Source organism: Antechinus flavipes, chromosome 5 (assembly GCF_016432865.1).
Source record: "Antechinus flavipes isolate AdamAnt ecotype Samford, QLD, Australia chromosome 5, AdamAnt_v2, whole genome shotgun sequence".
Taxonomy (NCBI): domain Eukaryota; kingdom Metazoa; phylum Chordata; class Mammalia; order Dasyuromorphia; family Dasyuridae; genus Antechinus; species Antechinus flavipes.
In genome coordinates this window covers 190,965,120-190,992,215 of record NC_067402.1, presented here as the reverse complement: position 1 = coordinate 190,992,215, position 27,096 = coordinate 190,965,120, and the positions used below count along the sequence as shown (strand labels likewise).

The 27,096-nt window shown below is 36.1% G+C and overlaps 1 protein-coding gene across 1 annotated transcript; it reads left to right on the top strand.

The window, feature by feature from the left end:
- Positions 1-10,456: 10,456 nt before the first annotated feature.
- On the top strand, positions 10,457-26,885 carry DDX47 (DEAD-box helicase 47). The gene is made up of 12 exons (XM_051961283.1): positions 10,457-10,570; positions 11,989-12,082; positions 18,480-18,668; positions 18,998-19,069; positions 19,282-19,400; positions 21,667-21,738; positions 21,818-21,934; positions 22,671-22,817; positions 24,936-25,073; positions 25,703-25,773; positions 26,164-26,293; positions 26,569-26,885. Exons 1-12 carry the CDS (start codon positions 10,481-10,483, stop codon positions 26,710-26,712), a joined length of 1,383 nt encoding a protein of 460 aa, XP_051817243.1. The 5' UTR covers positions 10,457-10,480; the 3' UTR covers positions 26,713-26,885.
- Positions 26,886-27,096: the final 211 nt, after the last annotated feature.

The window sequence follows — 27,096 nt, the reverse complement described above, 5'->3', positions numbered from 1 at the left end:
AAACAATAATTTTTGATCTATAGATTGCTTTTTTAACCAATTAGAGTGAGAGCAAAAGGACTTGTATGTTATTAATAGATATATCTCCCAAGCTCCTTTGGTGAAGGACCTACCCATTGTACCATGAACTTATCTCTCTATCTTTTGGAATTTTTGCATGCATCAACAAAGCAAAGTTTCTTTTTCTTACTCTCAGTACATGACCATTTCATCTACAAAATCTTAGCTCTGTCACTTAGAACTTGTGTGTGCTTGGGTATGTCACTTAAATTCTCTGTGTCTCATTTTTCTCATCTGTAAAAGAAAGGTCTTGGATTTGACTATTTTTAAGAACTTTTCCGTTCTAAATTTTCATGTTGTGATCCTACTTTCAGAGTGATATCCCTTACGTAAAGAAGCAGAGAACAGAAGATGGAGTTGTGGACTTAGAGGACAGATTAAAATCCTACTTTTGATACTTACTAGCAGAATAACACTGAGAAAATAATTGGAATTACTATGTGCTTCAGTCAGCTCCCTAGAATTGGTCAGTAAGTCACAGAGAGTTTGCAATCTTTCATAGATTTTTCACGTTGATGTAATCCTTGTATCCTTCTTGCATGGAAGACATTGGTCATCATTGTTTGTAAAATACTCTATTATTCTCGCCATAATCTTTCCATTGCCCTTTAGGTCATATATAACTTTGGTTTTTCAAAGATTACAGTGTTCATTGTCATGGAGTATAAAAACAAAACTTCCTTGCCATCTGTATTACTACAAAGAGAACCCTCAAAGATGAGATCAAAGATCCATTGGCAAATTGAGGGTTTAAATATCCTAACAAGCTATGGCAAGTTGAAGAACTCCTCTTCTCCATCCAACGATATTTTGGTCTAAAGAATCACAACATCTCCCACAGACAGTGTTTAAAAAAACAAAGACAAAACTGAAAAATATATAAAGTCTTTCCTTCTTTTTCGTTTCCATGCAGATCATTTACCCTTCTTTTCTCATGTGCCATCATCACATTCAGTTTCCTTTATGTCATTATATTTTCTTTTTTTTTTTTTTGTGATCTAAAAAAATGTTTTATTATCTACATCTATATATACATACTGTATCAAGGTATATACACACACCTGCATATCCATTTGGGATACTGTTTGTACTCATTTGGCTATTATATACGTATATTACTTTTTTTTGTTTTGTTTTGTTTTGTTTTTTTTTAAATTTTTTATTTAATAATTACATTATATTGACACTCATTTCTGTTCCGATTTTTTTTCCCCTCCCTCCCTCCACCCCCTCCCCTAGATGGCAAGCAGTCCTTTATATGTTGGATATGTTGCAGTATATCCTAGATACAATATATGTTTGCAGAACCGAACAGTTCTCTTGTTGCGTAGGGAGAATTGGATTCAGAAGGTATAAATAATCCGGGAAGAAAAACAAAAATGCAGATAGTTCACATTCGTTTCCCAGTGTTCTTTCTTTGGGTGTAGCTGCTTTTGTCCGTCATTTATCAATTGAAACTCAGGTCTCTTTGTCAAAGAAATCCACTTCCATCAAAATATGTCCTCATACAATATCGTTGTCGAAGTGTATAATGATCTCCTGGTTCTGCTCATTTCACTTAGCATCAGTTCATGTAGGTCTCTCCAAGCCTCTCTGTATTCATCCTGCTGGTCATTTCTTACAGAACAATAATATTCCATAACATTCATATACCACAATTTACCCAGCCATTCTCCAATTGATGGGCATCCATTCATTTTCCAGTTTCTAGCCACTACAAACAGGGCTGCTACAAACATTTTGGCACATACAGGTCCCTTTCCCTTCTTTAGTATTTCTTTGGGATATAAGCCCAATAGAAACACTGCTGGATCAAAGGATATGCACATTTTGATAATTTTTTGGGCATAATTCCAGATTGCTCTCCAGAATGGTTGGATTCGTTCACAACTCCACCAACAATGCATTAGTGTCCCAGTTTTCCCGCATCCCCTCCAACATTCATCATTATTTTTTCCTGTCATCTTAGCCAATCTGACAGGTGTGTAGTGGTATCTCAGAGTTGTCTTAATTTGCATTTCTCTGATCAATAATGATTTGGAACACTCTTTCATATGAGTGGTAATAGTTTCAATCTCATCCTCTGAAAATTGTCTGTTCATATCCTTTGACCATTTATCAATTGGAGAATGGCTTGATTTCTTATAAATTTGAGTCAGTTCTCTATATATTTTGGAAATGAGGCCTTTATCAGAACCTTTAACTGTGAAAATGTTTTCCCAGTTTGTTGCTTCCCTTCTAATCTTGTTTGCATTAGTTTTATTTGTACAAAGGCTTTTTAATTTGATGTAATCGAAATTTTCTATTCTGTGATCAGTAATGGTCTCTAGTTCATCTTTGGTCACAAATTTCTTTCTCCTCCACAAGTCTGAGAGATAAACTATTCTATGTTCCTCTAATTTATTTATAATCTCGTTCTTTATGCCTAGGTCATAGACCCATTTTGATCTTATCTTGGTATATGGTGTTAAGTGTGGGTCCATGCCTAATTTCTGCCATACTAATTTCCAATTATCCCAGCAGTTTTTATCAAATAATGAATTCTTTTCCCAGAAGTTAGGGGCTTTGGGTTTGTCAAACACTAGATTGCTATAATTGACTATTCTGTCTTGTGAGCCTAGCCTTTTCCACTGATCCACTAATCTATTTCTTAGCCAATACCAAATGGTTTTGGTGACTGCTGCTTTATAATATAATTTTAGATCAGGTACAGCTAGGCCACCTTCATTTGATTTTTTTTTCATTAATTCCCTTGAGATTCTCGACTTTTTATTGTTCCATATGAATTTTGTTGTTATTTTTTCTAGATCAATAAAATATTTTCTTGGAAGTCTGATTGGTATAGCACTAAATAAATAGATTAGTTTAGGGAGTATTGTCATCTTTATTATGTTCGCTCGGCCGATCCAAGAGCACTTAATGTTTTTCCAATTATTTAAGTCTGACTTTATTTGTGTGGAGACTTTTTTATAATTTTGCTCATATAATTCCTGACTTTCCTTTGGTAGATAGATTCCCAAATATTTTATGGTATCAACAGTTATTCTGAATGGAATTTCTCTTTGTATCTCTTGCTGTTGGGTTTTGTTGGTGATGTATAAAAATGCTGAGGATTTATGGGGATTTATTTTGTAGCCAGCTACTTTGCTAAAATTATGAATTATTTCCAATAGCTTTTTGGTAGAGTCTCTGGGGTTCTCTAGGTATACCATCATATCATCTGCAAAGAGTCATTATATTTTCATAACGAGTTGTAACTTGTTTTCATATTATTTGAAATGAAAACCCAAGTTTTCATATTATTTTCACTTGATTACAATAGCCCTTGACTTTGTCCTGAAAAGCAGAAGTCATTTCCAAATTACACTCCAAGTTGGTTTGCTTTTCTTTATCTAACCACCAGGGGGAAGTGATGAGCCAGGAGAGGCAGCGGTAGCCGCTCTCAGTTCCTATGGGATGCTCACTCCCGCCAAATGGTACAAGCTGTTGGTGCGCCTTCTGCTGGTCCAGCACACTTAGATGATTCTACGATTTTTTTCACTCATCTCACAGAAGCAACGGCTATTTCTGTGCCATTTACTGTCTGTGCCCCTCTATTTCCCTTCCCTCACCGCTCTCCAAAGCAAAAAGGAAGGTCCCTAGGAATAGCTCCCATAGTTTTGCAGGGCTTGTGAGCATCTAGCTCTGGTCACTTAGTCAACTGTTTCACCTTGGAAAGAACTCCCCTTCTTTCTCTCTTCTCTGTTTATCTGAGCATAAAACAAAATGCAACAATTGGTTTTTGGTTGATGAAAAGTTTTTTTCTCTTTTGATGACCTTGGAGTGAAAATAATTTCTACCCTCCATATAAAGTTTGCAAAATGCTTTACATATTATTCTTTTCAATTCTTAAAACACCCCAGATTTTATAGATATAGATATATCCATTTTATAGATGAAGAAACTGAGGTTGAGAGAAGTTGGCAATCTAAGCAGCCCTAGCTTTTTATCCAGCAAATCATTCTCTTCCATGTGTCTTTAGTCATTAGGTTTCTGTGAGCTTGGCTAACGACTGGATACACCAAAAAAAATGGTCTTATCTGAACTTGTCTCTGAGAATTCATCTTATCTGGGAGAGGTGTGTTACTTTCTAGATACTGACTATATTAACATGCTCATAGGTTATAGAAGTCCAAGATTGAAAGCCTCCTATTGTATATTTCTTATATTGTATATTTTAGAGAAAGAGTAATACACTTTAGAGTCATTCCAGTGGGGATATTGTTCCTGGTTTCCTTTTCTTACTCCATCACTCTAAGAATTTATTTAGATTTTTGCTTTGTTCCTCATTGTTTGGGGAAGACATGATATGACAGCAGTTACCAGAAGAATATGTTGGTCCACCATCATTTCCCTCATCAAAAGGCATAATATGTTAGCATAATATGTAATATTCAAGCATAACATGAGTCATCAGTGTTTATATGAAATCCTCACATTAGAACATAATGTCCAATAAAGAAGAAAGAAAATCTTTAGTCAGTTTTTAGAAATGTGCCAGTAGACAGCACTTTGTCTTAAAATATTCTTTTCTAGAACAGCAGCCTTTGTAAGACTACTAATGTAGTTTTATGTTGCATTAAGAGAGGCACAATGTTCAGAACAAAGGAGGTGATAATCTTGTTGCATTGTCTTTGATGGGCCGTATATGGAGTATTCAGCCCATGACTTTGTATCACATTTTTGGAAGCATACTGACAAACTGGATTGTATCTGGAGAAGAGTGACAAAGATGGTGAGGGGAGTGGAGACCAAGGAGACCAAAGATCAGTTGAAAGCACAGGAACTATGTAACTTTTAGAAGAGAAGACATGAGAGGGGTGGGGAGACTGGGGAGACTAACTACATTAGTTTCTTTGAGTATTGTCATGTAGATGAAGAATTTCACTAGTTTAAATTGGCCCTAGAACTAGAAACAATGAGAAGTTGCAGATCTACAGATTTCTCCTTGATATAAGAAAAAAACTTCCTAATAATTATAGCTACACAAAAATGAAATCATCTATTTTAGGAGGTAGGAGTGTTGAATGACTAATTGTTGGGGATTTTGTAGTAGGAATTCCTATTCAGATGTGGGTTGGACTAAATGACTTTTGAAATACCTTCCAACTCTGAGATTATACGTTTGAGAAAAATAAATATTTTAATAGTGCATGTGTAAGTTATCCAAGAAAAAATGGAAGTGTTTCTCAATCTGCATATGTTGGCTTAAGGAAAATTGTGTTTGATAATTATAGTTAGAGGTGAAGTCAAGATGGTGGAGTAAAGGCAAGACTCACCCAACTCTCCCCCAGACCCCTTCAAATTCCTTTAAATAATGACTCTAAACAAGTTTTGGAGTTTCAGAACCCACAGAAAAATAGAGTGGAACATTTTCTAGCCAAAGACAATTTAGAAGGTCAGCAAGAAAAGTCTGTGGCACCAGGATAGGAGTCTAACACATAGTCCTGCTCAGGACCCACCAGCATAACCCATTCTCCCCTACTTTCAGTTGCCAACAAAGCAGAAATGGGCTTTGGGGACTATGAATCAGTCACAGTACTGGAAATTTCTAGACATCTCAGCCCAGAGATATTAAAGATGACATAGAGGTTTGGAAGGAAAGATTTGTCCCAACTAGGATCAGAGGGCCTTGGGAAACCAGCAAATCAGAAGTGTGCATGGGTGGAGGTGGCAGCAGCAACCTCAGGGGCTTCAGTTTATAGGAGGCTTCTTTATCAGCATTGAGAAAGGATTCTGTTGCTTTAGTATACTAAAATTTATAGCTAGAGTGGAGTGGGAACACGCCTCACAGTTCCAAGGCAGAGAAGAATGCTTATGCTGAGGTCCCTAGAAGTATCTCTGAAAACAGCTGCATAAAACCCCTAAAGCTTGGGACAATGCATCCTTCACCCTGGAAACAGAACCCTCATTTAACAAAGAATTAAAAGCCAAATAATAGGTTGGGATAATAAATAAACAACAGAAAAAGATTCTGATCATAAAAAGTTACTATAGTGACAAGGAAGATCAAAACACATTCAGAAGATAACAAGTCAAAGGTCCTACATCCAAAGACTCAGAGAAAAATAAGAATTGCGTGCAGGCCATGGGAGAGCTCAAAAAGGTTTTTGAAAAATTAAGTATGAAAGATAGAGGAAAAATTAGGAAGATAATAGAGAGCGATGCAAAAGGAAATACAAAAAAGCTAAAAAATGCCTTAAAAAGCAAATATTGACCAAATGAGAAAAGAAATACAAAAGCTCATTGAGGAAAATAATCCCTTGAAAATTAAAATTGAGCAAATAGAAGCTAATGCTTTTATGTGAAGTCATTAGTTTCCATTTGCTCAATTCCAATTTGAATGAGAAATCAAGAGAGAATAAAACAAAGTAAAACAGTCTTTCCCTCAAGAAACTTATGTGCTTTCCCTTAAGCTTCATTTTGTCAATATTACAATATCCAATTTTCCTTAAGATCTACATCATGCAAATTTATTTTAGTCCTTTAATCATTTTCATCTGAATTCCCTTTCTTCTCTTTTTCTTTTCTCATGCTGCCCATATTGTTTCTATTTTCTGTTCCCATTCCTCTTATACTAAAGGAAATTCAGTAGCAAATATACAATAGAATAAATCTTTCTATTTCCATGTTATTTCTTTAATGGTCATTAGAAGCATTGTTGTTTAGACAAATGCTGGATGTATTACTCTAAAAGACAGATACATACATTTTCTTCTCACCTCTTGCTTTGTACTGGACTGCCACCACTCAGAGACATCTGGGAGGTGAGAAGAACTTGAAGACTAAAGTGTACCTCTCCTTCTTCTCTGCTTTTCTTCTTTATCTCCTATCACAATCAGGCTACTCAGAAATCATCTGGACTACTTGAATATTTAAATGGCTTTGATGAGATCAGAGTCACCAACATCATTCATTCTGATGGGATGGATGAACACCAAACCTTACCATATTCTTTTATTAATACTGCAAGATCTTCCAAGTTTTATCATCTAGCTGTCTCTACTTTTTCTGGACCTATTCTCTATCCCTTCCAGACAAATGGGGATATTTTATCTTAAAAGTATAAGAATCCTTTTGTGTCGAGGCTGAAAACAGTAGGTTTAGTGGTCCCCAAAGGATCCTTGCACATCCTCAAAAGTGCTTAGCACATAGTCAGTTGGAATTGGGAAGTGTGGTTTTGCTCATTCCCTGTTCAATCCCTGATTGCATTCATATGCATATATCCTTATACAGACTGTGTTTTTTAAAGGATAGATTTAGGGATAGACTTTATTGTGAACTACTATAGCATAATAGACTTTAACTTCTCATTCACTTCATCAACTGAATTGTTAAGTGGCAACTTGGTGGTATAGAACTTGGATTTAGGAAGATCTGAGTTTAAGTTCTGCCTTACTAGCTGTCTGACTCTAACAAAATAGTAAACTTCTGTTTGCCTATTTCCTTATAGGGCATTGGAAGAATTGATAATTTAATATCTGTAAAACTGAAGGTTTTACATAAATGCTAGCTATTACTATTACTATTCCATGTCAGGGATGTTACAGAAGATTTTTTTTTTAAAATAAATAGCCTTTTTAAATGTGTAAACCTCCAACTCAACACTGTAAAGTAGTATAAATGTTTTTTTTTTAAATAGTTTTATTCTTAACATTCTTATATAGCTGAATCAGTTTTTTCTATATTTTTGTTATCAGAATTGTATAAAAGAATGGTGCAAAATTTTTTTCACATAATGAGCAGAACCAGGAGATCATTATACACTTCGACAACGATATTGTATGAGGACATATTTTGATGGAAGTGGATTTCTTTGACAAAGAGACCTGAGTTTCAATTGATAAATGACGGACAGAAGCAGCTACACCCAAAGAAAGAACGCTGGGAAACGAATGTGAACTATCTGCATTTTTGTTTTTCTTCCCGAGTTATTTATACCTTCTGAATCCAATTCTCCCTGTGCAACAAGAGAACTGTTCGATTCTGCAAACATATATTGTATCTAGGATATACTGCAACATATCTAACATATATAGGACTGCTTGCCATCTAGGGTAAGGGGTGAAGGGGGGGGGAAATTGGAACAGAAACGAGTGCAAGGGATAATGTTGTAAAAAAATTACCCTGGCATGGATTCTGTCAATATAAAGTAATTATTAAATAAAAATTAAAAAAAAATTTTTTTCACATTTAACTCTTTCCCTTATATCTATTTATATTTTATTTGTGGAAAACCTTCTAAATTTTATATTATGAAAATTATCCATTTTACCTCCTGAAATTCCTTCTGTCTTTTATTTGGTCAAGGATTCTTCCATTAAGCAGGATAGTAAAATATTTTTTCCTATTCCACTAATTTATTTATTATTGTATGATCTTTTGGAACTTATTGTGATATATGGTGTAAATGGTAATCTAAAGCTAATTTCTTTTAAATTGCTTTCCAATTTTTCTGGCAGTTTTTAAAGTTTTTTTTTTAACATTAAGAAATTCTTTTTTGAGTTCCAAATTCTCTTCTTTTCTACAGTCTTTCCCCCACCTACTGTGAAGACAGGCAATATTATATTCATTATACATGTGAAATCATGCAAAATATATTCCCATATTAGCCACATCACTAAAAAAAGGAAGAAAAATAAAATAAGAAAATTATGCTTCAATTTTTCCTCAGAGTTCATTAATTTTCTCACTGGAGGTGGATAGCAATTTTCATCATGAGTCTTCCCAAATAATCTTATCTCATTGTATTGAACAGAGTGGCTAAATCTTTCATAATGAATCAACATTATATTGTTACTGTGAGCAATGATCTCCTGATTCTGCTTACTTCACTTTGCATCATTTTACATGTCTTTCCAGATTTTTAAAAGCCACCCTACTCATTATTTCTTATAGCACAATAAATATACCACAACTTTTTCAGTCATTACCCTGTTGATGGGCATCCTCTCCGTTTCCAATTCTTCACCACCAGAAAAAGCCATTATGAATATTTTTGTACATATGAGTTCTCTTCCTTTTTTCCTTCGGTCATTTTGGGATATAGACCTAGTAGTGTGGTATTGTGGGATTAAAGGATATGCACAGTTTTATTGTCCTGTAGCCATAATTCCAAATTGTCCTCCAGGATAGTTGGACCAGTTCACACTTAGACAAATAATTCATTAGTGTGCCTATTTTCCTATCTATCCTTAAAATTTTATCATTTTCCTTTTCTATCATGTTAATTAATCTTATAAGTATGAGTTGGTACCTCAGGGTTGTTTTAATTCACATTTCTTTAATCCAAAGTGATTTAGAGCATCGTAAACTGTCACTTCATATCCTTTGCCCATTTATCAATTGGAAAATACCTTGTGTTTATAAATTTGGCTCAGCTTCCTATTTATGTGAAAGTTGGGGCTTTTAACAGAGAAAATCTGCTGCAAATGTCTCTTTTCTCCCTACCCCATCCCCACTTTGCTGCTTTCTTTCTGATTTTAGTGGCGTTAATTTATTTACTTTCATATAATCAGAATTACCCTTTTTACGTCCCATGATCTTTGTTATCTAGTTTGCTCCTCAACTTTCCGCTTAACCATAGATCAGACTGGTTCATTTCCCCATGCTTCCCTAAGTTACTTAGGACATCACTCTTTACTTCCAAATCATGCACTTATTTTGGTCTTATTTTTGGTATGAGGTGATAGAGCCTAAATAAACGGACTCAATTTTCCTAACTGTACACGAGTCTAACAATTGTTGTTCGGTCCCGTCAGACTCTTGATGGGGTTTTCTTGGTAGAAATTTCCTTCTCCAGCTCATTTAACATACGAGGAAACTGAGACAAAGAGGCTGAAGTGACTTGCTCGGGTCACACAGCAATAAACTGAGGTTAAGTTTGAACTCCAGTCCCGGCGCTCTGTGTACTATGGCGCCATCTAGAGGGCCCAGGGTTGTTACAGAGGATTAAATGAGAGATTTGTCAACTGTTTTACAAACCTTGGCGCTAAATAAATGTTGACTGTTATAATTATGTCCTAAGCAACAGAGGCCCCTAGTCCTTTCTCCTGCTTTCTCTGATCCTTTTAGAGATCCTTCACGCTAGCCCATTCTCTAAAAGACTTTCAACTCACTTAAAAACAAACAAACAAACAGTTTTGGAGACAAGAATGACCCACACCACGAAACTTTCCCACGGGAGCGGTGCCCTTAGAACAAACCAATGATGATTGGCCGCACCGGGGAAGACGGTGGCGAGGAGGAACGAGAAACTACACTTCCCAGGACTCCGTGCGGGGACGGGATGAGAAGTGGGAGGAGGAACGACAGAGAACGAGAAGAACTACATTTCCCAGGATCCCATGCAGCAGTTGTAGCCTCCGAGCGCAAGCTCAACATGGCGGCGACCACTGAGCACGATTCTGCTGCCGGCTCCTCGGAACCAAAGGAGACTGAAGTTCAGGAAACTAAAACATTTAAAGATCTGGTAAGGGCGGGAGTGGGTGGCTTTTATTTATCCTTTTTTTTTTTTTTTTTTTTTTTTTTCTTTTTTAAATTGTTAACTCCTGGATCAGTCTGAGAGTCTACGCGACCAGGTTGGAAAGATTAGATAATCAGACCATAATAATAAAGATTTATTAAGCGACTACCGTATGCCAGTCCTACGTATTAAGCGCCTTCTGTGTGCTACGCTATCGGCCTAGGTAGTCAGTTTCTAAACATTTATTAAGCACTTACTGCATACCAGGCACTGTGGAAGCGCAAGGGATACAAGCCCCTCGTTTCATGTCTTGGCCCAGGTCAGCACTGGCTTCCTCGGGCTCAAAGCCTGGGAGAGACGGGACTTTGCGGGCGCGAGCTCACTTGCAGGTGGGTGAGACCAGCCTTTCTGAAGGGAAGGACGGACCCGTATCTACACTTGTAAGGGTTTGCACGCGTGCCTCCCCCGTTCCCCCCTCCCCATGATTTTGTGTATATATGTATTTATGTATGCATGCAAGTGGTTTTGTATAGACGAAATAAGCGGCAGAATTATCCTAGAGATATGAAATAATTGCAGGGTTCTATGAGAACTTTCCCTGATGTATGAGATAAATTATAGAATTATCCTGGATGAATTCACATACAAACATATCTATACACTACATATAAGAGCATTATGGTGGTTTAGATATTTTTCAGTCGTGTTCATTTGGAGTTTTCTTGGCAGAGATACTGGAGTGGTTTGCCATTTCCTTCTCCAGCTTTTTTTTTACAGATGAAGAAACTGAGGCAGATTGGGTGAAGTGACTTGCCCAGCTAGTAAAGTGCCTGAGGGTAGATTTGAACTCGGGGCACTGTATCCGTGTGTCCAACTTGCGGCTTGATACAATGTTTCCTATATGTGTGGATATCCCTTATATATGAATACACGTTGGAAAACACAATTTAGTCTATGTTTATATAGAGATTCTAATATAAGAACATATATAGAATAAATCCAAAGTGTTTTATATGTCATATTTGTGTGTGTGTATATATATATGCATTTATATATATATATATACCCACATATATATACATATATATATAGTCGTGTTAAGATACATATTGGATTCACAATTTGTTCCATTTGTGTGCATTTATCCTATGTACATGTTTGTGTGTGTGAGAGGTGCATATACATCCTGCATTTGTGTGTGTATATACATGTTTGCGTATACTTCTTTGCAGGTTGTTCTCCCCATCAGACTGTGAGATTCTTGAGAACAGGGACTGTTTGCCTTTTTTAGTATCCCCAGCACTTAGCACATAGTAGGTGCTTAGTAAATGCTTGTTGAGTGAATGAAGTGATATTTAAAAGTATAGGAAGGAAAAGAGTTTTTTGGAGGTTACAGCTAAGGCTTATTTTCTCTGAACTCAAAGGGTGTAACAGAGGTGTTGTGCGATGCCTGTGACCAGTTGGGATGGAAGACGCCAACCAAAATCCAGATTGAAGCTATTCCCATGGCGCTAGAAGGTAAGTCAAAATGAAACAATATATAGTAAATGACAAAAAATAACACAGAAAGGGAAGAACCTAGATTAAATTTTTTTCCCTCTCAATAGCAGGGATTTTTAATGTGAGTATGTAAACTTAACTAAAAAATATTTGGATAACTATTTCAAGATAATTGATTTCCTTAGTAATCTTAGATGTTTTGGTTTATGCATTTACAAGTATTATGCTGGAAAGGGGTCCTTAGGCTTCATCAGACTGCCAAAGTGTTCCATGTTGCAAAACCCAATTCTGAACCCTTTTTCTAAATCCATTCCAGTTAGACCCAACAGCAGGAAGAAGCAAGGTAGAGAGTCCTTTACGGTCCAGAAAGCAGATAATGTGCATTAAAGATATGCTTTGTATTTAATACACAGAACAGTAAACCAAGGGTAGGATGATGCAAAAATTCAACAAATTAAGAATCTCTAAAGTGCCTTGGGTTGGAAATGACAGTCTCATCTTTAAAAAACTTACTATGTTCTGTTTGGTGGTATGATGGAGAGATAGCATTTGCAAAAGCAAGAACTGAACAAAATAGAAATATTTGACGAGAAACATTTTTACATGGCAGTAAACCTTGGGAAGAGCGAGGTTGAAAAATTCCTACTGTGCTCTGTGACTATTCCTTGTCTTCTGTGCTTGGTCTCCTGATGCTGGAAGGGTACAACTCCTGTGGTAGGAAGAACAGGGAGACCTCATTGGCCTCCAGCATACTTTGTGGATCCCAGGGAATTTCCACTTTATTTATTGTCTGTGATCATAAATGACACGCATGATTCATGTAAAATGTTGCTATTATAATCACAAATATAAGGAGTTGAGTAACAATATAGAGTTTTTTCTTGTTGGTTGGGTTGGAAGGAAAAAAAAAGTATACTCATCCAGATTTGAGATTAAGAAAATTTGTTTCTATCTAGTTAATTACAATTAGTTTAGTGTTAACCACCATTCATCCAAGTACCCTGCTAGTAGCTTTGGTTGGAGAGACTGAGACATTAAGTAACATGAAATAATACCATTCAAGCAATGTTTATCAGTTGCTTACCTCTAGTCAATGCACTCTCCTAGGTGCTGTGGAAGATGTCAATAAGAATCAGACAGGTCCTTGTTCTGAAATAGTTTTCAGTCTATCAGGAAGGGTAAACACACACACATACACTCTATCTATCTATCTATATCTGTATATCTATACACACATATATGTATATATACATGTTCACTTATTCAGAAGTTCTTAAGCTCTTGCTGTATATAGAACATACTAGGTGATTGGTGGTATGCACAATTTAGAAGAGACATTATCCCTCTTATAGGCTAGATAGAGGAAGAGGTACAAACAATTGCAATAGATGTTACATGATGAATACATTAGGTAATTGCAAAAGAAAATACTAAGTGAAGTCTGGGGGAAATAATCATTACTAATAAGGAGGATCAAAGAAAGTTTCATGGAAAAGGTGGAAATTCAACCATTAAACTGCTCTGAAACTGGTTTATTATCACATCATGAACTCTTCCCTATAATTGCTCAGGTATAACATTAATCCATAAAAGCTAAAGAACATATTAATAGGATGGTACCATCCCCAAAACTCACAATCCCCAAGTTGCATGGAAAGCTTTCAAAATAGAAAAACTTAGCAGAATTCATGGGAAGAGAATGAAATATATATCATCCTTGTTTCTCTATCTGCTAATGGTTTTGAAGAGAGGATGATTTCATAAGCCCATAGGCAGATAGGTGGCTCAGTGGATGGAGTAGATAAATGGATGGGTGGAATTCTTAGTCATGGTGGAAGAGGAATGATATTTCTGGTGTAGGGAACAGCATTGGGCAAAAGCTAAGAGGTGAGAAAGTACTCCTGCTATTATGGTAATGGAGAGTCATCTGATTTCCACAGAGAGAAAAGAACTGGCAAAGTACCAGATTGTGGAGGACTTTGAATATCATCAAAAGAAATTCAAATTTTATGCAGTAGTCAGTGAACTGCAGTAGTCACTGAACATTTTTGTGCAGAGGAATGGCATTTTCAATTCAAATCAGCAAACATTTATTAACCCCTAATATGTGCCAGGCACTTGCGCGAAGTATTGGAATTCAAATAAGAAAAAGACAGTTTCAGCCCTCAAGGAGTTTACAGTTTAATGGTGGGGAGGGGTAACAATACACAAAAGGAGGCAGGGAAAACTACATTTATAAATCAGTACAAAGATAAATTCAGGGTGATCCAGAAGTTGCAGAAGTTTTAATGTAGGTTTAAACTTTAATGGCTTAACATTGAACTAAGATTTTTGGAATCTATTGTACAGAGAAAATGGAAGATAACCTCAGAGGAGAAGGAAATAAAAACCATAAAGGCCTTTTAGAGGAGATGGTACTTACTTGGGTTCAGCTTTAAAGGAGGCCAGCGATTCTAAAGTTTGGAACAGAGGAGGAAGAGGATTAGACTATAAATATAGAAAGGGACCAGATTTTAAAGGGCTTTATATATAGCTCTTAAGTATAAATTTAATTTTAGAGGCTAAGAAGAGCCTCTTAGATATCTTGAGATTTATTGAGTGTATTGGGGAGGACAACATGGTCAGGCTTTTCATTTAGAAAAATTACTATGACAAGCATGGAGGATGGCTTGGGATGGAGAGAGAATTGGGGAGTATAATTAGGAGGCTATTGTAGTAGTTCAGGGCAAGAGGTGATGGCTGTGTGAGTAGGGAGAAGAGAACATCTGCAAGAAATATTGTAGAGAAAAAAAATATGGCAGTTGATTGATATGATTGGTTGGCTGGTATACCCTCAACAGTAATATCAATAGCCATTGTTCTGGCCAGAAATCCTGAAGGCCAAATTGGCAAACTTGGCCATCTTTTGCCTCACTTTTTATCTTGCCTTAAATCATGGGTGTTGTCTCAAACAAACTTGAAACCTGGGAAACACCTTAGTTTAAAAAGATTATGGTTTTCAACTACATCTGGGGTTACCTCCATTTGTCCTGATCTATGTCTTGCCACTGGGCTCAGATGACCCTGAAGAACAGTGAGATTGATGACTTTGCTCAGTTCTGTTTCAAATCAAAATTCTAAATGTAGTTCACTTGGAAGTCAAGACATCCTTCTCCTGACGTATTGATCCCTTTCAAGAATGAAGGGCAAACCACAAAGAAAAATAGCCACAAAACATTAAGCACCTATTATGTGCCAGTTATTGTGCTAAGCGTTGGGGGTACAATTAAGAAGATTGGTACTGACTTTGTCTTTCAAGAGCTTGCAGTTTAAAGGTAAAGTCAGTACCAAAGGAAGCTGCAGAGGAGGAGTAGGGGTGCCAAAAGGCTAGAGCAGGGTGTTGACAGAGTTGTAACCAAGAAGAGGTGGGGAGGTTTGGCAGAGGGTAGGTTTGGAGAGAAAAATAATGGATAGGCAAGTGTGAAATGCTCAATAAGTGTTTGGTGGGATGAGAAGAGCAGGGGAAGAGACTAGGGCTGGATATTTAGATCTGGTAGTTGTCATCTTCGAATTGATGATTAAACCCAGGAGAGCTGAAGAGACCTCACTAATGGTCTTGGGGTACAGACACAGAGAGCATGATATGTGTGAGGGTCCAGCAAAGGATTGTGAAGAGAGAGAAGAAAGTATTGGGGTGCAGGTGCAGCAGAGAGGCCCAGGAAGATGATGAGCACTGAGAAAAGACCATTTGTTCTAGCATTTGAGAGATCATTGAGACTTCCAGTCTAGGTGGCTTCTCAGAAGGAGGCCCAGAAAAACCACTCCAGGAAATTCCAGAAAAACTTTGAAATCCAACCATAAATTCAGTGAGAAATGACAGTGATTTCTTCCCAGAATTGCCAAAGGAGCGAGCCACGAGTGGGAGTGGAGAAAGTGCCTGCCAGAAAAGCCAGCAGTAGAACAGGGCCTGAAAGGCAATGGACTAAAGGGCAGAATGAGACACACAGCTTTTGGATGTCGCCAGTATGGGGATTTTATTTCTCCTGCTATGTGAATTCAGTATAAAGGGTTTGTGTAGGAAAGAGAAGGCGAGAAAGAAGGAAAAGTAGAAGGGAGACAAAAGAAATGTTTAAACAAACTATCCACTGTTACTATTACTACTACTACTATTATTACTACTATTACTGCTACTGCTACTGCTACTGTTTTACTACTACTAATACACCATCATTACTACCATTACTAATTCTGCTGCTGCTGCTACATCATCTCTGGCATTTATTTCCTTTTCTTTAATTACACAATTAAATGACCTCGTGTTTGGATTATTGTAATAATCTCCTAATTAGAGACTCTTTCTGTTTCTAGTTTCTTCCTTCTCCAGTCGTCTAGCTTCCAAGTTAATGTTTGTAAAGTAGACATGTTTCCGTCACTTTTTCTTGCTCTCTTTTCCTTATCACCTCTAGATTAATGTTCAAACTTTTCAACCTGTCATCCATAAAGTGCAATGTCTGATTTCTTTCCTTCTTCTTTACTTCATGCCCCACATTCTAGCTAAGTTGGCTTCACTAGTTGGTTTCTGAAGCTGAAATCTCCTGTTTGAGGGTCTTTGCACAAGTGACTCTTCGTGCCTGTGATGTTTCCCTTCTTTCATTGACTTCATGAAACCTTCCCTATTTTGCAATCCCCTCTCTCCAAGCAGCTTTCTTTCTGCTTAGGTTACCCTTATAGGCTAATTTAATTTATTAAAATTTATTTATTTTACTTGTCAGTAGATACTTTCTAAGTGTTCGTTGAGGTGAATTGAATTAAATTTCTTGTTCCCCTTTATTGTTAATCTTCTGCTTACAAACAGTGAGTTCCTATTATATATTGATTATAGAGTCCTTAAACTGTCCTTCAGGACTGTCTGCATTGTGGCTTCAAGTTGTCTTCCCAATATTATTTCTCACTGCTCATGTCCAGATATATTAGATCACTGGACTACTCATTATTTCTCATTCTCATTTTGTTCTCTGTAAGTACTCCAAACTTGAATAGGTTCTCCTTTTCCCTGTTCTGTTTGTTGAATTACTTCCTTTTAGAGTTCATTTCAGGTGCCAACTCTAGGAATCCTGTCATTTTTCTCTTCCCAATCTTTCTTCCATGTCTGTTCAACTCTCTTTTGCCCTCATCACATTTTATTGTAGTTATTTGGGTCTATGTTCTTTTGTGCTCCTAGAAAGCAGCATCCGTATCTTATTTCAGTTTTATATCCACAGTGTTTTGCATGACTTTAACTGAATTGACCAGAGTATACCTGAAATACTGTGTTCAGTTTGAACTATCATATATGAAGAGGCTTACTATCTAGCTAGAGGACTCCTACAGAATGTAACTAGAATGTGAAGAATCTAGAGATTATGTGACATGCAGGACAGTTGAAAAACTTGGGTTATTTATCCTTGAAAAGAGAAAATGAGGTGGGACGTTATAATTTTTAAAAGATTTAATGACTGTCATGTAAAGGAAAAATTGGATTTTTATAACTCTAGAACAACTATGACTTTTTTTTTTTTTTTAAACAAAGTTGTGCTAAAAACCAGATTGGATTTGGCTGGTTGCCAATAGTTTGCTACCCTCTGCTCTAAAGCATTAGTAGAGTTGATTAGTGGAAATTTTAGGTAAAAACTGATAACAATTAAAATTGATTAAATATATTAGGCAATGAAATCTTAGTCAATATAAGTATCCAAACAGAAGCTGGGTGATCATCTGCCAGATATATAGAGAAGATTCTCACATCCATTGGGAGATTATTTTAGCTTAGTTAAAATAATGCTAAATAGAAACTCAAATAGAAATAGGACCTTTAAAACTGTACATCCCAGGGGCAGCTAGGTGGCACAGTGGATAGAGTACCAGCTCTGAAGTCAGGAGGATCTAAGTTCAAATCTGGCCTCAGACACTTAACACTTCCTAGCTGTGTGACCCTGGGCAAGTCATTTAACCCTAATTGCCTCAGTAAAAAACAAAACAAAACCCGAAAAACAACAAAAAAATCCTTGTACATTCCTGCAGGCTGAATATTGACTTAGAAGACCACATACTAACACTCTCCATGTTCTATTACATTTTTATTTATCTTGTTAAATATTTTTTATTTATATTTTAATGTGAGTTGGGTTGTACTTGGGGCTGTTGTGCATATTTGACACCTTTGTTAGTTGATCTTCAAGTGAAGTTCTATGATGCATTAATTCAGATAACATTTATGAGAGCTACTTCTAGGGGAAAAAAGATAAATAAGAGACCTAGGTAATCTACATTGTGAATATTGCCTTATTTTGACAGAGATAAGTCATTCTTTAACATGTAATCTGACAAACTTTCTGTAGCAGCGTGAAAATTATTTTATCTACCTTTAAAATTTAAATTGTTGTCTTCTTTCTTGTAGGTCGTGACATCATTGGTCTGGCAGAAACAGGCTCTGGAAAAACAGGGGCCTTTGCTTTACCCATTCTGAATGCTTTGTTAGAGACACCACAACGTTTTTTTGCTCTGGTTCTCACCCCAACTCGGGAATTGGCCTTTCAGATCTCAGAGCAGTTTGAAGCTTTGGGGTCTTCCATTGGAGTTGAATGTGGTGAGTGAACAAAGAAGAAATGTAGTAGTAAGGGTTACAGAACAGACTAAAAGGGTATGAAAAAGGATAGTAGGAGGATATGTTAATTTAGTATTAAACTATTTAGCATAATTTATTTTAGTAGTAGATTAATATTAAGTAATATTATATTATTTTTCTGTTAATTAGTATTCATTTAATATTAGGTATAGCCTTAAATATCTAATTGATAATTTAGAATTAAGTTTTATTTAAACCCAGGAGAAAATATCAGGGAATCAGTTGTGAGCAGTTTCACATTAGCTTTGGAGCTTCTTCTTGAACCCACTTCATATTCTTTTCTTTTTTAGCTGTAATTGTGGGTGGAATTGATAGCATGTCCCAGTCTTTGGCCTTGGCAAAAAAACCACATGTGATAATAGGTAAGTTGATCTTTCTATTTGTAAGACACTATTTTTGGTGAAATCGGGTGGTGATGATGGTGAAGGGGAGAGTTTATTTTTTTTCTTGGGACATTGAGGAATATCAAGACTGTTGTTTTCTTTGTCCCTGGGAATGCTTTTGTGTGGTACAATTAATTCTCTTCTGATTTTCTTGAATGTAATTATCTTTTTCTTCAAACCTTTCTTGGTAGCAACACCTGGAAGACTGATTGACCATTTGGAAAATACAAAAGGTTTTAACTTGCGAGCCCTTAAGTACTTGGTTATGGATGAAGCAGACCGAATATTGAATATGGACTTTGAGACAGAGGTGAGATTAATTATTCTTTGTCTCCCCTTCTGAAGAGTCAGGCACCTAGGAGAAAGGCCCTGAATTTTATATATAACGTGTGTGTGTGTGTGTGTGTGTGTGTGTGTGTGTGTGTGTGTATAATTAAACAACTCTTGTGTCTAGAATTGTGTACAAGGTTCTATGTTCCCAGTCTACCCAATTTTGGATCTTTGTTATCTATTTTATTTATTTTTTTCTTTTCTTTTTTTTTTTTAGCTATCTTATTTCTCTTAGAATTGAGCCTTATGATAGTTTAACATGAGCTAACATTTGTGTCTGTTTATATTAATAAATATGTTGATTATATTTTCTTTTATATTTTGTTGAAATAAGTCTGCTTAGGCAGTTTGGAGAATCTATTCTTTTACCCAGTTATTACATCTTAAAGTACTTGGTTATCATTAATTATCTCCTTGTTGATAATGATGAAGATGGGGATGAGTTTGATGATGACTTATAACATTTATTTATACCTACTATTTATTATTTATTAAATTACCTACTATGTCAGAATTGTTGGGCATTGGAGATACAAAAATGAAACAATCCTTACTTTCAGAGAGCTTACATTCTGATGTGTATGGCAACAAGTAAGTCTGTATATTTACATAGAGTAACTATAAAGGGAATAAGTACAGAATCTCCCAAAAATCTTCGTGCAGTTTAAAGCTTTAATAAACTTTAGGTCACTTTGTATAAGGCAGTTAGGAAGGGTAAAATAAAAAAAAGTCTAGAGATAATGTCTCTTCAATTGTTCAGGTGATCAAATATGTGCTGGATGAGTTCTTTCCTTGTGGGTAACTGTTACTCAGTCAGCAAGCATTTGTTAAGTATTTATTCTGTATCAGGTACTGTAGTGGAGACCAGAGAGACATTATCAAAATACTTACTATTCTTTATTCTCAAAGAGCTTTCATTCTATTAGGTGAGAGACTACATACAGATGTAATTATATGTAGAATTAATTAAAAAGAAATACAAGTATTTATTCAGTATTAAATTCAGTATAATTAGAAATGAATGGATGGCACTAGCAGTGGGTAGGATTAGAAAAGACCTCATGTAAAAGATGGTATTTGAATTGCATCTTTATGGAAATGAAAGTTATTCTTTGAGGGAGAAAGAAGGAAGGTTGGCTCAAGAAAAGCCCAGCAGTCATGAGATAGAGAGCTACGTATGAGTGATATAGTTTGATTAGATTATGAAATGTAGGGTTGGGGAGAGAGTAGTGTATAGAGATATGTAGCCCAACTTGTGAAGGGTTTTAAAAGCTAACCTAAAGTATTTCCCTATCTAAGATGATCCTAGAGACAATAGAAAGCCACTGGAGTTTATTGATTAGGGAAGGGACATATTCAGGTCTGTACTTTAGCATAATCCTGTTTTCAGCAGCATTGGAGAAAGATGAAGCAGGAGACTAGTTAGAAAGATAGTGCAAATGATGTAGGGGAGGGGTGTTGAGGATTTGAACTGAGGTTATTGCTCTCTGGCTAGTGAGAAAGATCAAATGTGAGAGACATTGTGAAATTAGATATGGTAAGATCTGACAGCTGATTGGAGATCGTGATCGTGGAAAAATAAGAAGTTGAGGTTAAAGCCAGAATTATGAATATCATTAGGTATATTATCTGCATTTTACAAATGAGAAAGCTAAAGCAAATAATGGCAGTGCCTTGCTGGAGACTCAGTGGAGAAAGCTCTGGGCTTGAAGCCAAGATGACCTGAGATTCAAATCCAGCCTCAGACACTTTCTAGCTAGGCAGAGGACTTAACCTCTGATTGCTTGACAGGACGATCCAATAGAGAAGGAAAGGGAAATTGCTCTTTGCCAAGAGAACTCCATGGATGGTGGTCCTGAAGAGTCAGATAGGCTCATAGACTGAACAACACAATAGTCAATCAGCTAGCAAATGTCAGAGGCAGGTTTTGAATCCAAGTATTCCTGATAGGAACTTCTTTCTCCAAGTCATAACCTCTCTAATTGTCATTGAACAGATGTGTATGTGTTGTTTTGTCTTTTCTCATAGATAAACTTTATTATTTTTTTTCTCCAATGACCCGGAAGTCATGGGTTTGTACTATGTCATCAGACACCAAATATGGTATCAGTCATGCGCTCCATCTCCTTTCATTTCACAACCACTTGGTCCCAGAACTTGTGAGAAGACAATTAAGAACTGCTGTGCTGAGGGGAGTAAGGGCAAGCCAAGAGCAAATTCACATTATTCTTTAATTTGTACTGTAGGTTGACAAGATCCTGAAACTAATTCCGCGAGATCGTAAAACATTTCTTTTCTCAGCTACCATGACTAAGAAGGTGAGTTTTGTATCATTTATTTATCCATGTATTGACTTGTAAAGTAGCCTTGAGACTAATTTTGATTTTATTCATTCAGGTGCAAAAACTTCAGCGAGCAGCTCTGAAGAATCCTGTGAAATGTGCTGTATCTTCCAAATACCAGACTGTTGAGAAACTACAACAATATTACCTCTTTATTCCCTCCAAATTTAAGGTCTCTATTTCTGTCATATATATATTTTAGCTCTGATAAATTGTTAATTTTGACAGTCTGTGCTCAGTGGTAGATATTGTAGTATAAGAAATTCTGTATTTCAAAAATAATTTGTATTTAGCTTTGGAATGCATTTTATATTTATATTTTTGTTGTGGCAGTGGTAAATGTTTGAGAAGTAGCAATATTTAAGACAATAAAAAGTCCCAGTTAAAAAAGTAACATAGAAAACTGATCAGCCACTCATCCTTATACTGATTCTACTCCCCACTCAGTGCTGGTTAAAGATAACATCACTTCTTACAAATTTTGAGATACTAGTCTTAGTAAGGTTAGCTTCTCTCTTTAAGCTTATTGAAACTTCTGTAAAGAAAAAGGAGTAATTTACATATTTTGATTTAAAAGGCCTTTCCTAGTATCTAAATATGATTACTGGGAAGGAAATCTCAAACTGTGTCCTCTCTATTGCTAGATTATACCTTTGAAACAAATTATTCCTAATGTCATTAAAGAAATGGAGAGGAAAGCAGGATACCTTGTTCTCCATCTTCAGTCATGATTGAGAACTCAGGTATAAATAAGAACCATCTATATACCTTTGTCTATTTCAAATATAGGAATATGATTAAGAAGTAGCAGGAACCTTAGAGGTTTTCTTGTCCAGCAGTTCAAATGTATTAATCATCAGTTTTGTTTCCTGGTCCTTACCACTTGCCTCATTTTGTGTGATCTTTAGGACAGTTACCTGGTTTATATTCTGAATGAGTTAGCAGGAAATTCCTTCATGGTATTCTGTAGCACCTGTAACAATACTCAGAGGACAGCCTTGCTACTCCGAAATCTGGGATTCACTGCCATCCCTCTCCATGGACAGATGAGTCAGGTGAGGATTCTTTGACTCTATTAGGTAAAACTGCCTTGGTTAGCAATATAAGCTTGACTAGAGAGTTTACATGCTACCTTAATTGTTTGTTAAGATATATTTTATTACATGCTACCTTTTTTGAATAGGCTATGAAGTTTTGCCACTGTGAAATAAATATTTCTTGTTTTTTCACATGGTTTTGAGGGAACATAAATTAGTGAGTACTGTGAAGAACTTCCACCCCTTTATAGGGAATACTCTGAGGACCAGATAGGAGTTTATTCTGTTCTTAATAGAGAAGTGATTGGTTGGCCATTGGGCACTGTTGCTAAGTTGAACCTCAATTTTGTTTTTTTTTCCCTTAATGCAGCAAGCATTTAGGGTTATGTGTTGAATAATGGAGAAACAAAGATGAAAAATGACATAATCCCTCTCTTATATACATTTAGGGGGAAAAGATATATCATATACATAGATAATATGGTTAAGTAGACTCTGGAAAGGGCAAAGTAGGAATTCAAAGCCCTACTTGAAAGCAAATATGGAAATTTGAGGACAAAAGAGATTTTTCATTCAGTGGATTGGAGGAAGAGAGCTCTATAGGAGATTGCACCGGGTTTTGGATGTGAATGTCATTAAGGAAGAAGTGCAATCTTCCCATGAATCAGAAATACTTGGATTTAGCTGGGGTGTAGAGGAGGGGAATAGGAAGATGGTATAGTTTCCTTCATGAATAAATGCTTACTAAATTAAATTGATGTGAAATGGCAGCACATTATAGTCTAGTTTGGCTTGAACATAAAGTATATGAAATGGTGTCTGTGGCATGGATACAGCTAGCTGGCAACTAGTCTTGTGTTGGGAAGCCCCTGAGCTTAAATCTAGCCTCAAACTCTTAGCTGTGGGATGCTGGGTAAATCATTTAACTTTCTTTGGCTCAGTTTCCTCATCTGTAAAAACTAGCTAGTTAAGAACCTATCAAGCTATTTTAGTATCTTTGCTAAGAAAATCCCAAATGGGGTTATGGAGTTGGACACTGAACAATAACAATGTGAAATCAAGCTGGAAAAGCAGATTGGTGACCAGTGTGGAATGGCTGGGTAAGAAGTTTGTCTTTTATCCTCTTTGTAGTAGGAAGCTCATTGAAAGTTTTTGAGATTGGATTGGAGAGAAGTCAAAACAAGTTAAATAGAAAAAATTGTTAAAAGACCATCTCAGCAATCCAGAGTAGCCATAACAAGGATCTAAAATATAGTGATGACAATCTAAAATGAAGGAACGGGATATGAGAGAAATTATAAAGATAGAATTCAATAGAATTTGTTAACTAATTGAAGGGTAGGGCAAGGGAGAGGGAAATGTCAAAGATCACTTAAAATATATGAACTGAAGGCTTTTAAGCAGGGATGAAGTACACCTATCAAGCACCATTAAGGATATATTTTCCTGGAAGCTTGCAAATGTAATCAGAAGGGCTTGAAAGGGCTAGATAACATAAAATGTAATACAGTATAGGAAGAAGAGACCCAGAAATTCATAAGACAAAATCTAAGAAAAGATGCAATAACAAAAACTTTTAAAAACCTCATGTTTATACATGAATGTATAAATCATGGGTAACATGAAAGAAGAATCAGAGATTTGAATTCATGTACAAATTCAATTATATAGCTATCATTAAGAGTGAATAAGATACTGTGACATATTTAACATGTATTGGACTGCTTGCCATCTTGGGGGGAGTGGGGGATGGAGGGAGAGAGGGGAAAAATCGGAACAGAAGTGAGTGCAAGGGATAATGTTGTGAAAAATTACCCTGGCATGGGTTCTGTCAGTAAAAAGTTATTTAAAAAAAAAAAAAGAGTGAATAAGATGAACAAAATATGGCTTTGGAAGAATGTACCTTATTCAGAAGAAATACAGTAGGTTAAAAAAATGAAACTCAAAAATGATTTTCTTTAACATCTACCATTTTCTAACCCTACATGGTATTTAAATCAGGACCTGACAAATTTTAGTATACTAAGTTGATTTCTATTTGCTTTTTGTGTACCTTTCTTCTGTTTACATATCCCAGTATCTCACTCTTTCTTCTAGTCATTCACATAATCTCATGTCTTTCTTTTATTCTCCTAGAATAAACGCCTGGGATCTCTTAATAAATTCAAGGCAAAAGCAAGATCCATTCTGCTAGCCACTGATGTTGCAAGTCGTGGTCTGGACATTCCCCATGTGGATGTCGTAGTCAACTTTGATATCCCTACCCATTCCAAAGTAAGTTCTTTTGAATTGCTCTCTCAGATTAAATAATATGTTAAATAAGATGTAAATAACATCGGAAATATTTTCTGATTTCACCTGTTAGTGAATGCAAAAAAACCAGGAAAGAAACAGTTGTAGAGTAAGAAAAAAACCAAGTCAGTATGTATTATTAAACTCTGTGCTAAAAAAAAAAAAAATGGTAGTCCAGGTCTTGATTGGAGAATGCTTACTGTGGGGGTATAAGCAAGAGTTAGCAAAGGTTTCACATATCTTCAATCAACTAGTATTTCTTTAGAGGAGCAAATAGAATGTTAGGCTGTGCTTTGGGATTTTCATTTTCTCATAGCCTTAGACATAATTGATGGATTGTCGTCAAGCAAAAAAGAAGGGAAAATGGGGTCCTGGTTCATCACCCTTGTAAGAACTTTATGAGGAACACAAAAAAGACAAATCAGATGCCAGGAGTGGAAATACAGTCTCAAACCAGTTTGCCCTTTTGTAATAGGAACTCTTTTTTTCTCTCTAGTTTGGGATTAGACTCTTCTGGTAGTGTTTTTCTTAGACCTGGCTTCATGTCATATTTATTGCCCCTGTGCCAGTGTAATTTTTGTTTTTGATGAAATTTTTTTTTTTTTTTTAAGGATTACATCCATCGAGTGGGTCGGACAGCTCGAGCTGGGCGTTCTGGCAAGTCAATCACCTTTGTCACACAGTAAGCAATCCTACTTTCCTTCAGCCTCTAGAACCAAAGAACTTTTACTTTTTCCTTCTGTTTGAAATGGTTGAAATATCCGCTTCATTTCTTAGTCTCCTTTGAGAAGCAGAGAATCTTACATGTACATAGGTTTTTTTAGGTGGGTAGTAAGTTTATTATTTCCAGGAAAGAAGGTAAATATTCTCATGGGCATTGCAAAGGGTTTTTATTTGGCCTATAATTGGAATTGAGGAACAGATGATATATGTATATATATTCGTTCAACCCAAAGTCTCTCTCTCTCTCTCTCTCTCTCTCTCTATATATATATATATATATATAGACTTTGGGTTGAATTATTTTGAGTCTAAGATGTTCCAAAGTCACACCAGTTTTCCTTTTTTGCAGATATGATGTGGAACTCTACCAGCGTATAGAACACCTAATTGGAAAGAAGCTTCCTGCCTTCCCAACTCAGGAAGAAGAAGTCATGTTGCTGACAGAGCGTGTGACAGAAGCCCAGAGATTTGCCCGCATGGTATGGAACTTTGTATCTTCTTCTTTTCCAATTCACGGTTTATTAGATCAGGTCTTACCCTTTAGTGGAGGAGTTCTAGACAAAGAATCATTCTTGGAGGTGTTACCCAAGGATTTTTGTCTTGGAGGGATGGAAAATAGAGGTTTTTATTTTTTATTTATTTATTTATTTTTATAATAACTAGCCAGGGAAAATTTTGAGGTCATTAAAATGCAAGTTTAAAACAATTTTTTCTGCCTCATATTTTTTTTTTTTTTTTTTTTTTTTTTTTGTAGGAGATGAGGGAGCAAGGAGAGAAAAGGAAACGTCCGCGAGATGATAAAGATGACAATGATGATACGGAAAATGCTATGGGTGTAAGGAACAAGGTCACTGGAGGGAAAATGAAGAAAAGAAAGGGCCAGCGGCCACATTCATAAAGACTTGTTTTGATACATTTTTGGTAAAGGAGGACTTATTCGAGAAAGGAGCCCCACCAACAGTACTCTTCAGATTGAAAATTTTTAAGCTTGAACCAATTCTTTGGTTAACTGCCTATGTGCTGATTCTCTGTTTGCTAATACTTTTATTATAGAATATTTTTTTCTCAAAATAGCTGATTCCTGTTTATTGTTGTACCACACACAACCTTAAGCTCCTGCTCTTGTAGGGCACATGTATTCCTTCCCTTTCCTTCACCTCTCCCTACTTTCCCTGATAATTTCCATGTCTGCACAATTAGGCCTATTTTTTCTATAGAATGCCAGTTATACATCACCAGTGGGAAGGAAATCTATGTCTAAATGTCCCATTGTAATTTCATG